Source organism: Squalius cephalus, assembly GCF_949319135.1.
Source record: "Squalius cephalus genome assembly, chromosome: 1".
Classification (NCBI taxonomy): domain Eukaryota; kingdom Metazoa; phylum Chordata; class Actinopteri; order Cypriniformes; family Leuciscidae; genus Squalius; species Squalius cephalus.
Genome location: NC_137122.1, coordinates 32943376 through 32957149, shown reverse-complemented (window position 1 = coordinate 32957149; position 13774 = coordinate 32943376). Strand labels below are relative to the sequence as shown.

At 36.3% G+C, this 13774-nt stretch overlaps 1 protein-coding gene across 1 annotated transcript in view; it reads left to right on the top strand.

Annotated features, from left to right (window-relative positions):
* Positions 1-12250, top strand: part of gna12a (guanine nucleotide binding protein (G protein) alpha 12a) — a 32491-nt gene extending 20241 nt beyond the window's left edge. Inside the window, exons 3-4 of the mRNA XM_079872008.1 lie at positions 10351-10401; positions 11120-12250. Of these exons, the coding sequence (XP_079728134.1) occupies positions 10351-10401; positions 11120-11689 (621 nt within the window). The 3' untranslated portion in view covers positions 11690-12250. The remainder of the gene's footprint in view (positions 1-10350; positions 10402-11119) is intronic.
* Positions 12251-13774: the final 1524 nt, after the last annotated feature.

The window sequence follows — 13774 nt, the reverse complement described above, 5'->3', positions numbered from 1 at the left end:
TTAATTTCAAGACCTTGACCTGCAATCCAACATCTCAAACAGCCGTAAATCAATGTTCCCAGATTCCTATCATTCCTACATCCCCTTTCTTCCCTCTTTTCTGGCCGTCATGTCCTCACAACATCACTATAACCCCTCATTTCTCAAGAGGCATAATAGAAGTGACAGCGCAGAAAGGCTTTTGACTCTGAGAGGTGTCACTGGTGCATTCAGCCATATTTCTTCGACTGCCCTGTCATCTGTCATGTGCTATCTGTAGACAGACTGTCAGGAGCGATAAATGCACGCTCATTTTGGCCTGCTCCTCCAGTGTCCTATCTGTCTGTCTGCCCTATCTAGGCCATTATAGTACAACTTAGTCAAAGTACTCCACAGGCATTGCTGAGGTTTGATATGACCATGACAAACACTTCCATTGCCTTGACATTCCTAGGCTGGAGATTATACACCTAAGTGGCCTATCAAGGTTATTTCACTCCTTATAATGGAAATGAAAGGTTTGTGCATGTGTCTGCAGGTGGTTTCTAGTCTAAACGACCATTCATAAGTTTAAAATATCATAATGTGATAATTCCTTAAAAAAATCTTTCCACGATGATTCCTTTTTTGGAATAATTTTTTTGTCTTTTAAAAAAAGATCTTATTTACTTTTATTCAAAAGCTTAGTCTTTTTGTCCAAATAAAATAAATTAGGATAGTAACAAAAATGTGCATTTTTTATAATAATTATTTGGTTATGTCAAAGAGGCTTTTAAGGGGATATTTTACCCAACAAAATTCTGTCATCATTTACTCATAACATTAAACGACTTTCTTTGTTCTGTGGAACGCTAAAGGAAACTTTTCGAGTTACTGTATGTACTGTAGATTTGAGGTAAGACTGGACATTTCAATCTGTAAAAGGACATCTTTTTGAGTCTAAATTATTTGTTTGTCAGTCTGAATGGTTTGTTCATAAATTGTTTTTCAAGTTCATCTCACTGTCTAAGGGATTCGTTCACAACGGTTTTTAGTTTATAAGATTATCAGTGAATAACAACATAATTGTTGATCTGTTTCTCACACAGTGCTATTGTATGACTTCAAAAACTTCAAAAATAGTCATGTGGGTCACTTTTTTGTTACTTTTATGGGGCCTTATCGAAGCTCCCCTGTTTTCAACTTTGATAATAATAAGAAATGTTTTTTGAGCATCAAATCAGCATATTAGAATGATTTCTGAAGGATCATGTGACACTGAAGACTGATGCTAAAAATTCAGCAATAAATTACATTTTAAAATGTATTAATAGAAAACAGATATTTACAGATACTATATTACTATCAGTATTTTTATTCAATAAATGCAGCCTTAGTGAGCAAACATTAATAAAATTGTACCAACCCCAAACTTTTGAACTGGGGTGTACACTATACATATATGTGTGCATTATACACACAGACACACACACACACACACACAAAAAACACACTTTAAATTCCAAAATTGCTTTCTGAAAGGTCCTCTGGGAATGATGTGCTCAGAGAGACATTGAACAAATTCATATTGCTCCATCTGCATGTTCAGTAAAGCTCGGGACACAATTTAAAACCACTTTCATGTCCATGAGAAAAGTGTGAGGATTAGCAATAGATATTAAGTTTTGAGCCCCTGTGAAACAGATGGCGAGTGGGCTGTTCTTTTTGAAAACAGACCCAAGGGGAGCTCAGTACTGGAAGAGGAAAAGCGGACTTTACAGGCAGCCGTGTCCTTGGATGTTTGGCTGTTGTTGAAAACATCATACACCCACACTGTTTTTCTTGACTATTTTATCTCCCTCACTGTTTTTATTCCACCCGTCAGTGGTTTGTTTCCAGGCCTGTCTAGGGTCAGTCTCCCTGAGGGGCCGCCATTAGGCGAATGGATAAGATAGGAGCTGAACTGATTGAGGTGAGACACAGGAGAGAAAAGTGGGAAATGCCCACAGAGCCATAGAGTGCCGAAGGAGGAACAAACACAGCGGCACGGCTCTTAGTCTCACGCTTTTTACACATTCTCACATTACAGGGGACTTGACAGACTGTGTCTGCTGCTGAGGTCACAGCCACAGTTCACTTAAATTGAGCTGAGGAAATGATGACACTAGAGCTGCAACAACTAGCCTAACCGATAAAATCAATACAAATCCATAATAAATGTTCTCTATTGAATAGTTGGATGCTTGAGACTCGTCCCCATTGACGTCACTTTACAGTTGTGAAAACCACATTTCTATGGAGAAAAAAAAAATAGCAGAAAAACATGACCAATGTCGTCCAAAGCATAAGCACTTTATATTAAACACTTTTTTTTTCTCCAGTGCATAACTTAATTTATGTTCTCTGTAAATGTTGTAAATTAAGTCAATAATTTTGTCCTTTTGATTAAAATTGGTTGTGTAACATTAAATGTAATGTTTAAAATAAATCCATTTATTATCATAAAATCGTGTAATTATATTTTTTATAAGAACAGTGACTAGTGGCATTGTAGTAAATAATTCTTGACATTTACAGTATAAGCACAATAAATGTCAGTAATAGCACTGCTATTTTTGCATGTTTGATTTTGATTTTGTGAAAAACTATCTGTGATTTATATAGTAGTATTTATATTTTAAAGGACAATAACAGTATACCCAGTGATTTGCACATTACTTGGAGGACAACATGGAGCAGGATATGGAATAACATGTTTTTTCGGTATTATTATGAAAATAAAATCTTTTTTTTTTTTTTTTAAATCAAAGATGTAATTGGCAGATTAATCAACAGTTTTTAGTTTTGGCCCTAGCTTACACCACATTATCTTGTGATTCAACAGGACAGGCGTCTCCTGTTCTTCTATTACTGCTTTGAACCAGAGCAATGCATTAGATTGACAGGGTGTGCAGATCTTCTGCTTGGAAGTGACATTTCTGTCATGGTATTTTTCAGCACTAGTTGCCATCCACTGCCACTAATGTGAGATGTCAGAAACCTGTGGACAGATTTCTCAGGTTGTCTGCCCATGTGTTTGACATTTTTGGCCGCTTTCTGTATTGAGCGAGCAGCAATGTGTCACATAAAGATATATATATATTTATAGTGCTGTCAATCATGATTAATTGCATAATATTATTGTGGTTAATATACAATACAGTTTAAAAGATTCGGGAAAGAACTGAAGTCCCTTATCCTCACCAAGGTTGCATTTATTTGATCAGAAATACAGTAAAAACTGTTATATTGTGAAATATTATTACAATTTAAAATAACTATTACATTTTAAAATGTATTTATATATTAAGAAACATTTCTTAATTTCAATGCTGAAAACAGCTGTGCTGCTTAATATTTTGCTGAAACTGTGATGCACTTTATTTCAGGATTCTTTGATGAATAGAAAGTTCAAAAGATCAGCATTTATTTGAAATAGAAATCTTTTGTAACATTATAAATGTCTTATTATACTGTCACTTTTGATCCGTTTAATGCATCCTTGTTGAATAAAGTCATTACTTTCTTACTAACCCTGAACTTTTGAACGGTAGTGTACATAGTCTTTTGTTTCTAGGAGCACAGCTCATGTTATTGCTAACATACCTCTGGCATAATGCAAGTCTTCGAATTATTTTCAGAGTTCCCTGACACTCATCCATTTTCCTTCTTCTGGTCTCCTCCAAACTCAAAAATCTTAATACGAGTCTATCCGCAAAGATAAAAGGCAAGGTGTACGGTTACAGCTAGATCAACAGTGTGGGAGCAGCCCGAGGTTCTGTGAAGTTCTGGAGGTGAAGGAGCTCCATGTGGGGGATTAATATGAGTTCTCTTCTCGCATCCAAACCAAACAGGCAATCCCACTCCAAGGACCGGGAAATCAAACTCTGTTTGTTTTGTGTGAGGATTATTTACATAGTCTGATATTTACGGAGGCGAGGGCAGACATCGTCACTACAGAAGAGGGATTTTTTTGAACAGAAATGAATCTGGAAGTTTAATGGTCTTGATATTCGGTAACAGTTTACAATAAGATCCCATTAGTTACCGTTAGTTAATGCATTCACCAACATTAACTAACAATGGGCAATACATTTGTTACAGCATTTATTATTCTTTGTTAATGTTATTTGAAATATAACATTCATTTTTTAGTTAATGTTAGCTCAAGTCCATTAAGTAATATGGTTAACACTTTATTTTGATAGTGCACTTCAGACATTTTGCAACTACCAGAGTATTAGTAGACTGTCTGCTTAATATCTACTAACACTTTATTTTGATGCTCCACAACAGACATTCTACTGGCTAAGTCACTTTGCAACTACATGTCAACTTATTCTACTAACCTGAACCCTAACCTAAGTCTACTAATACTCTAATGAGAGTTGGTTGACATGTAGTTGTAGTTACTTATAGTTCTATCTAAAGTGGAGTGGACCATCGAAATACAGTGTAACCAGTAATATTAGCAGATACAACTTTTGATTTGAATAATTCATTAATAAATATGGAAGCTTGTTTCTGCCACTGAATAAAATAAAAAAAGGTAATTGCGATCTCACAATTCTGACTTTTTTCCTTGCAACTGTGTGATATAAACTGCCAATTGCGGGTTATAAAGTCAGAATTGTGTAATATAAAGTCAGAATTAAGAGTTCTCGCAATTCTAACTTTTTTTATTAACGAGTTATAAAGTCCAATTCTGAGCGGGGGGAAAAAAAGACTTTTTTCTCAGAAATGCGAGTTTATATCTCACAATTTTGACTATATAAACTCGCAATTGTGTGTTATAAAGTTAGAATTGTGAGATATAAACTCGCAATTGTGAGTTATAAAGTCAGAATTGTGAGATATAAACTGGCAATTGCGAGTTATAAAGTCAGAATTGTGAGATATAAACTGGCAATTGCGAGTTATTTACTTAGGGAAGCTTGTAAGAATAAAAAATAAAAAAGGTAATTGCGACTTTTTAACTCGCAATTCTGAGAAAAAAGGTCATAATTGTGAGATAAAAAGTCGCAATTACCTTTTTTATTTTTTATTCTTACAAGCTTCCCTAAGTAAATGTTAAAATTAACGTTAATTAACTAAAATTAATAAATGCTTTAGAAATATTTTCCCCTTTGTTAAATAATGTTAACTAATGAAACCTTATTGTAAAGTGTTACCTGACATTTTTGACATTTCCATCATCATTTACTCTTTCTTTCTTCCATGGAGGAGATATTTTGCAGAATGTCTAAGCTCCTCTTTTCCAAACAGTAGAATGAATGTGGACACAGGTTTTCAAGCTCCCAAAATGATAATATTTTGTATTGAAAGTCCTCTGAAGCTATACATGTTAAATTTTGTGATGAACAGAATGAAATTTAATTCAGAATTTGCTGAAAATCTTTTTAAATGCTGAAATCTCGTTTGCGTTAGCATTCATTTTTGCCATTTGGACCCTTTCATTTTTTACATTCTTCCAAATGTCTTTGTTTTCAATGTAAAAAAAGAAAGCCATACAGGTTTGGAATGACATGAGGATGAGCAATTATTGTAAAACTATTATTGTAATCTATTCCTTTCAGCCAGCCAAACAATCTCTCTTGCGAAAATAGGAACACACAGCTGTATTTCACTTTTCTAGGCACAATACGTTTCCTACAGAGAGAAAAATGAAAACATTTGGTGATATGTCTGTTCGCAGTCACTGTGGAACGGTTATCCACCAACAAAGCACAGCTGCTGGATCTGGCAGTTAAACATCACTTTAACAGGATCGCCACTCGCTGCCTAGGAAGGTTTTTCTGTCAGATATAACAAAGTGTGAGGTGAAAAGAAGCCCTGATGAACTCGCTGAAGCTCTAGGAAAGCATTCATCCCTTTCACTCAGCTTTGTTCACATAAACTCTATCCCAAGACGACTCTCATGCCATTTGATTGAAACAGAGACTAAATAAAGATTTATCAGGGCTAGTTTTATGTCGTGTTCCTCTCAAAATTTTCAAAGATGTTTTCCTTCAAGGCATTTCCCTTAGTTTCTTTGCGATTAGGGTCTGTATTTGAGTTTAGGGTCATGAGGGATGCCTTTAATTGGATCTCATTTCTGCAGATCTGCTGTTTATTTGAAGAAGACTGGGGCAGAATTGTAGCGACTGAGATCACCACTGGGAAGGGAGGGGTTAAGACCTCTGAACATGGCCGTGCTCAATCATGCTTCCCCTTACTCACTGCACAAATACCCATGGGCACACTTTCCTACACTGTGCTAAAGTAGTGGCTGTGGCCTGCAAGGCCTCAGCGTAGATCTTTCCCACACTCTCAACAGGCCGTCATGTGTGCGTTGAGCTCAGATCGAGGGAGGGGGGAGACCTCAAGCTTTATTGGCCAATGACCTGCAGCATATACTATTGTGCAGAGCAGGGACCAATCAGAGAGCTCACATAAGGGTCAGTCGACAGCCCTGTGCTTTAGCTCTGCTCTGCTGCAGCTTCTGACTACACCGCATTGGGAGGAATTTATCAATAACATTTATATTCATTTATATAATGGTACTTTCAGAGTTTTGTCGATAACATTACATTACGATTATTACAGAAAAGTAATTTAGTTTTGTTAGTTTTCAGTCTGACTGTTTTTTAAGTGTTCACAGTATTCATTTTATATTTATATTATTTTTGGGCAGCCGAGATTAATGCATTAGCTAATGTCATTTAACAGTGTTTTTAGTGCAGTCTTGTGTTATTGATAACAAGGTTCATTTTCAGATAGGTTGTAAAGGTTTAAAATGTTATAATATCCTGTGTATCTAAAATTAAATGGATTCTGTGTCAGTTTAATTTTAGTTTTGGAGTCACGACTATATTTTAGTTCCCTTATTTCAATTATGTTGTTTCAATTATTTCAGATAACAAAAATTATTTTATTTAGTTTTCATTTCGGACTGCTTTTGGACTTTTTCTTTTTTCAGGGTGTCCGCGGATCCTTAAAAAGTCTTAAAAAGTCTTAAATTAGATTTTTAAAATTTAAGGCCTTTAAAAGTCTTAAAAAGTCTTATTTTTACTTATGAAAGGTCTTAAATTTTAGATGGCAATTTGACTTAAACATATCTAAATGTTTTCTAAATTAGAACCATCTAATTAGCGTACTTTTTATATTTATTATTCTTTCTTTGTGGTTCACGTGACATTTCGCGTCATTCGCGGCAGCGTTACGTCCATCTCCTGCAGACCTGCACGCGCGAAACAGGAGGAGAGAATGAGAAGTGAGTTGGTAAACGTCAGTTCAGTTCTAAGTTCAGTCTTTATTATGTTCGTAGTGGTGTGCGATGTGTTTTGTCTATTATTATGATATTGTAATCATTGTTTTAACGATGTAGGCTACTGCGAGCTGACATCGCTTAGCCTTTGGTCTCGTACTCACTGCGTGATGAGTGCAGTTATAACGTTAGGTAGGCTATGTTCCCATGAGTTTTTGTCTCATATCATATTATGTTGTTATCATAGACCTACAATATCCAGTTTTTGACTGGAATCCGCGTTTTGAACGAATCAATTTAATGATTCAATGAACAGTCACTTGCTTCCCGAATGAATCAGCCGTTTGAACGAATTGGTTGAATGAATGACTCCCTCAACTCACTTATTAAAACAGTGACTTGCCGCCACCTACTGGCAGCTTTAGTTTCACATTTAGAGTACTTTTTAATTAGAATGTTAAAATTAGAAATCACAGTTCATATTTAACAATCTCATAGCTTTATTTATGCAATTGTAAATGCAGTGTAAATATATTAATGCCAGATCTGATGCCGCCACTGTGTCACCTCTGCACTGCAAAGGTGGATTTTGATTTAATGATTTAATTTGACTGGTAACAGTGGTATTGTGTAATTATTCTAATATAATTTAATTTAAATGTTAGAATTTGACATAAAAGGTGATGCATACATCTACAAATGCCAATATAGAGATGAAAATGCCACTGGAAATCAATTTAAGATGGCAAATATTACCCCTTAATAAAAAATGTTAATTTTTGTTACTATTATCTAATTATTACCCTCAAAACTTTGAAAATATCGATCGAGACATATTTTGTCAATATTGCACACCCCTAATGCATGGTATTAATTTTGATTTCTTCGGGTCTTAAAAAGGTCTTAAAAAGTCTTAAATTTGACTTTAAAAAATGTGCAGAAACCCTGTTTTTTTTTTCCCAAAAACATTGCTTAACAATTTAGTAACAATATTTAAAATATATAAATAAAAAAATATTTTATACATTGCCCATCTAAAATAATATATTTAGACATAATTATTTATAGCCTATACTTTTTTAGTGCAGTAGAGGATTTTTTTATTGTGTGTGCATATTCTAAGGAAAGATCAGAGACTGATAAATGCCACAGGCGCTGCTATCAGATATCTACGTGATTTCCCTCCTGTGTCACATTGAGCCCTGATGATAGTGTGCCGTGTATTTGTGTGTGAGTGTGTGTGGTTCAGGTATATCCTACGTTATGGGGACAAAATGTCTCCACAAAGATGCCAATATCCGAAATCCTTGTCCTTGTGGGGACATATTTTGGTCCCCATGAGGAAAACAGCTTATAAATCATATAAAATTATGTTTTTTTGAAAATGCAGAAAGTTTCCTGTGATGGGTAGGGTTAGTCTTGGGGGATAGAATATACAGTTTGTACAGTATAAAAATCATTATATCTATGGAAATCCCCATAAAACATCAAAACCCAATGTGTGTGTGTGTGTGTGCGTGCAGGGTTTGGGTGTTGGGCTTCAGTCTGTTATAGAGGACCAGCGCTGTTCTACTAATCCCCTGTTTTCACACACAGCTGTTTCCTGTTGGGAACATGGGCCAGGCTAGGGGCCTTTGTGAGACACACACAAACTAGAGGACACAATTTGCTTTTCCAGACAATGTTCACTGAAACGCCAAGGCCGCAGTGCCTGCCATCCAAAAGCCTGCGTGAAAACAACTTTGTCAGGAAATAATGCTCAACACAGCAATTTAGTTCATCTCTCTATTTCTTCATTCTAGGGAGTCCATTCCATTAAGACAGAACATGTTTTTTGCTGAGAAAAGTCTCCAGATATTGGGCAATAAATGCAGTTATCAGTAGATTGTGGTTTATGAAGTCAGCAGATATAATTGATTCTTGGAAGAAGAGACCAGTGTGAAAAATCCTGTACTGACTCAGATCACCCTGAGCTTCAGACATCTCATCAGTCAGCTTTATTTATGGATTGGGCTCTGACCTCTGGCCTGATTCTCCTGTAGTATAGGAGTGAAAGTCTGAGCTGAGTTCAAGATAAAAAGCCTCCAGTCATTCTTGTGCCTGTTCATTTGTAATATTTGGAAATAATAGGATCCATTTATTACAGCCAACGTTCTGTAATGTAAACCGCCCTTAATGTAATGCAGTCACGACTGTAAAATGTGTAAATGTGCACTTAACCAAATGTTGTTCCAAGGGAGCAATACTTGAGAATGATTATTCATCTCCCTACAGCACTTAATGAAGTAACAGGAGATTATAGGCATTATGTGTAAAAGCTACGTTTTAGAGTTAAGTGAAATTCTGCTGACGGGCACTGTGTGGTATGAGCGTCCCGAATAGTTCTCAGACAAAGATAGGAACATCCTGTTACTTTTAGACTTTCCATTCCTGAATTAGAACTGCTTTTGGGATCGTGTTGCCCTATTTGTTTTAATAAAATGGTAAAAAAAAATAAAAAAAAAAATAAGAGAGTACAAACTCAAAATGTGTTTTATATCAACTTTTATTGTCATGCTTGTGTAGAAGTAGAAAATCTTCTTCTGTAAGATTTTTTAAATGTTTTTGAAAGAGTCTCTTATGCTGTTGTATGCAACACAGCTCATGTTCAGGTTAAGGAGCCAAGCGATAAATGTGAACTTTAATCACAATATAAGCAAAAACAAAACGAAAGTAAGCGGCAACCACCCCACGGCCGACTGTCACTTATAAAGATAATAAAGCATTACCGTAAATGGTCCTCTCTCGTCTTCTACTGTTGTCACTTTCCGGAGCTCCTTCATTAAAAAAAAAGTCCTTACTGTAACTTTTGATCAATATAATGCATCATTGCTGAATAAAAGTATTAATTTCTTGCAAAAAATAAGTATTACCGGCCCCAAATTTTTTAATGGTACCTCGAGGTATGAATCCTTTAATTAATTATAGCGACTAGTTGATGCCGGACTGATGTAATTTATGTAATTATTTTATTTAGCTTTTTACTTTGTATAAATGGGAATAAGCTGAAATGCTGTTGTTCTGTGTACAGAGTGAAACACTTATCTTTTTGTGGTCTTTTTTTACAGAGTGAATCAGTGAAATACTTCCTGGACAACTTGGATCGGATTGGCCAACTGGTGAGTCATGATAACGCAGCATTATTAAATAGTGCCAGTTCTTCATGGTATATGAGCATGCAATATAAACAAAGATAGTCAGTCAGAATAGTGTTTTTTATGTAATGTTTCCCAGCAGAGGTGGGGGCATTGAAGACTGGAGACACTGAAAATGAAAGTAAAATGGTCACTTTGAGATTGATATTGGCCAAGGTTGCCAAGAACACATAGTGTGTCTCAGATGAGTGATTAAAAAAAAGGCCTGGAAGTGTTTTGTGTGAGCATGGAAACCAAGGCCAAAGACAAAACAGATACATGTTATAGTTTGTGTGGGATGCGGGCCTTTTGAAAACTGCTTCAAAGATAATTTTGTCTGCCCTTGTGGCAATTTTCATTAAAGATTGTGTATTTGTGACAAAAGATTGCCTGGAAACCACTCTTATTTTTGCTTTGGCTTTTGCTTTATTTTTATTTTTATTTTAACACAGAGATTTCACAAAAATCAGAATGGTTAAGTTTGCAAAAAGTATAGTTTTTCTGTTTTAAGTTGCATAAGTGAGAAAAGAAGATCCTGGTAGAATGTGAACCTCTAATAGACCTGTGTCAATAATAATCCTTCTTAATAAAAAATATTTCAGATCAATTTAGCTAAAGCAAAGTGTAAAAAATGTGTGCTAAAAAAAAACCCCAAACAAAATATATTTATTATTGACTTTATTTACTCAACCTTTTCTTACAGAATTATCTACCAAGCCGACAGGACATCCTATTGGCCAGGAAGGCCACCAAGGGAATTGTGGAGCATGATTTTATCATTAAGAAGATCCCTTTCAAGATGGTAGATGTGGGTGGCCAGCGCTCTCAGAGACAGAAATGGTTTCAGTGCTTTGATGGCATCACCTCCATCCTCTTCATGGTGTCCTCCAGCGAGTATGACCAGGTGCTGATGGAAGACCGGCGCACTAATCGCCTGGTGGAGTCCATGAACATATTTGAGACCATAGTCAATAACAAGCTCTTTTCCAATGTGTCCATAATCCTCTTCCTCAACAAGATGGACCTTCTGGTGGAGAAGGTACGCAAAGTCAGCATCTGCAAGCACTTTTCCGACTTCCGGGGAGACCCTCACCGACTGGAGGACGTGCAGGCCTATCTAGTGCAGTGCTTCAACCGCAAACGTCGCAACCGCAGCAAGCCACTTTTCCACCACTTCACCACTGCCATTGACACTGAGAACATTCGCTTTGTCTTTCATGCCGTCAAAGATACAATTCTTCAGGAGAACCTTAAGGACATAATGTTGCAGTGACATTTACAGTTGTTTGATCTGTTTTTGCCATTGTTTGAGTCCAATTTCCATCCTATCGCAGGAGGAAGTGCCATCTGGACTTCTGGCGTCATGGTGCAAAATGTACTTTGCATCTTGTGTTAGCTGATCAAGTAGCCTACTCCATTATGCAGAGCTTTACATGAGAGACATGACATTCATACAAAAAAATTGAATGAATCTCTCTGTCATCACTCGTTTTAATTTCTTCCTGTGAAACAGGACGTTTGAAGACACCTTAGATGGTGGAAAAGCCAAGAACATTTGAGGGGATTTTAGAGTATTTTCACCTCCTTGCTTAAAGATAAACTCAAACAATGCACAATAACTTTATACTGGCTCATCTCCCAAATAACATCCTAAAAATAAATGGCAAACCTGCACTGAACATCCTGCTTGGTACAAGTAGTTAATTTCATGTCATTTGACAGGTTTATTTTTGATATAATCTAACATTTAAATCACATTTTGCTTTATCTATACTTGTGAGTTTATAGATGACATGCAAAGTTCTCATTAACAACTAAGCAGGGTTTTTGTACATAGAGTGAATAGCAGCTTTTGTACTTGTTAACTGTGTCTGCTTTTGTTTGTCTCTTCACGGTAAGCTACAAACTTTGAGATTTAGAGTAGGGTCAAATCACTGGTTATGCCTAACACCACTAACTTAAGATGAATAATGCAGTAATGGTATTCTTTAAATGTCATTATTGCACAGCATATGTACTTTATGAGTATTCATATGATGTTAAGCCTCTGTGTAAATGTATATAACCTGTGTAGTTCATGACTCTACAAGGAGAATTATAGCTGATGCTGTTCAGTTATACCATCAGATCTTAGTTGTTCCTTGATTTCAGCCAGGGACTGAGCTTTATTCTCCAGGTCTTGTTGAATGGCAGCTGTGAACAGCTGTGTGCTTTTGGTTTTAGCTGATGTGGCTGCAAGAGTCCCAGGTTGCGACCCCGGACGAGCCCCCGATTTGTTGCACCTATGTTGCGGTCTATTCTTTTGAACTACTCCATGAACAGGGTGTGAAGCGACTTCCCTGAGACTTCTGCTAATGCTGAGGAGCGTTTGTTGGTGGTGGTGGCACAATTTGATCTGTTTGCCAGACATCTGTTTTTGTCATCAGAGGTAGTCGCTGACTCACAGTTTCCTCGGAGGGCGAGCGGTTTCAATTTCAGTGCAGGTGTCTGCTTGTCAGAATTTTGTTTTGCTGTTGTTTTGTGTTGAGAGACAGCTTGAGATATGTTATCAAATAGTTTTCAAGAGTTTTAAAAAGAGCATCAAGCTGTTTTATGTACTGCAGTGGACACTGTGGCTCATTTCTATTACAAAGCAACAATGACAATGTTTCTCTGTGCCCTAAAGGCATTTAAATTCTGTCCTTCCTTGTAATCACCGCAGTGCCATGTTGGCTTACTGAACGTTGGCAGGAAGGGATTTGATTTGAGAAATTGGACACACCCTGAGAACCTTTGTCCCTGACAGCTCTTCCCAGCGGGAGCAAAACATGTGCATTTACTGGAAGATCTCTGGCTCTTGTGCACATAAAGAAGCGGAATCGATTCTTTAATTCAAGGCTGTGTTCATCGTTGTTTCCTCTTTTAAGACCATAAATCCACTGGGAGAATTTAAAAGTTAAATAGCGGAAAAGAAACACAAATACAAAGACTATTGAAACTCGTAATCAAGATAAGCATATGGCGTGTTCTTAATTTGATATAAATTATATTTGGAGAATAATAAACAGAGAAACTATTTCCAGTTGTGATTTTAATCTGCTGAAGATGATTTAACTACAGTATTTACATTACATTTGCTGCTCTGGTGTTTTGTCCCACTTAGGATGTCATGAGTGTCACTGTTAACATGATGTCTACTTCAAAACTCCTTTCAGAGTTTTACTGTACTTTTTTCCACTTTCATATTCCGCTTCCCTAATGTTTTACGTATCCAGTGGTTGTAAAAAGTGTGAAATTCCAGATTAACTGCATTATGTGTGTTTTGTATATAAGAACTGTATAAATACAATAAAAATGTTGAGTTATGCTTTTTGCCTTG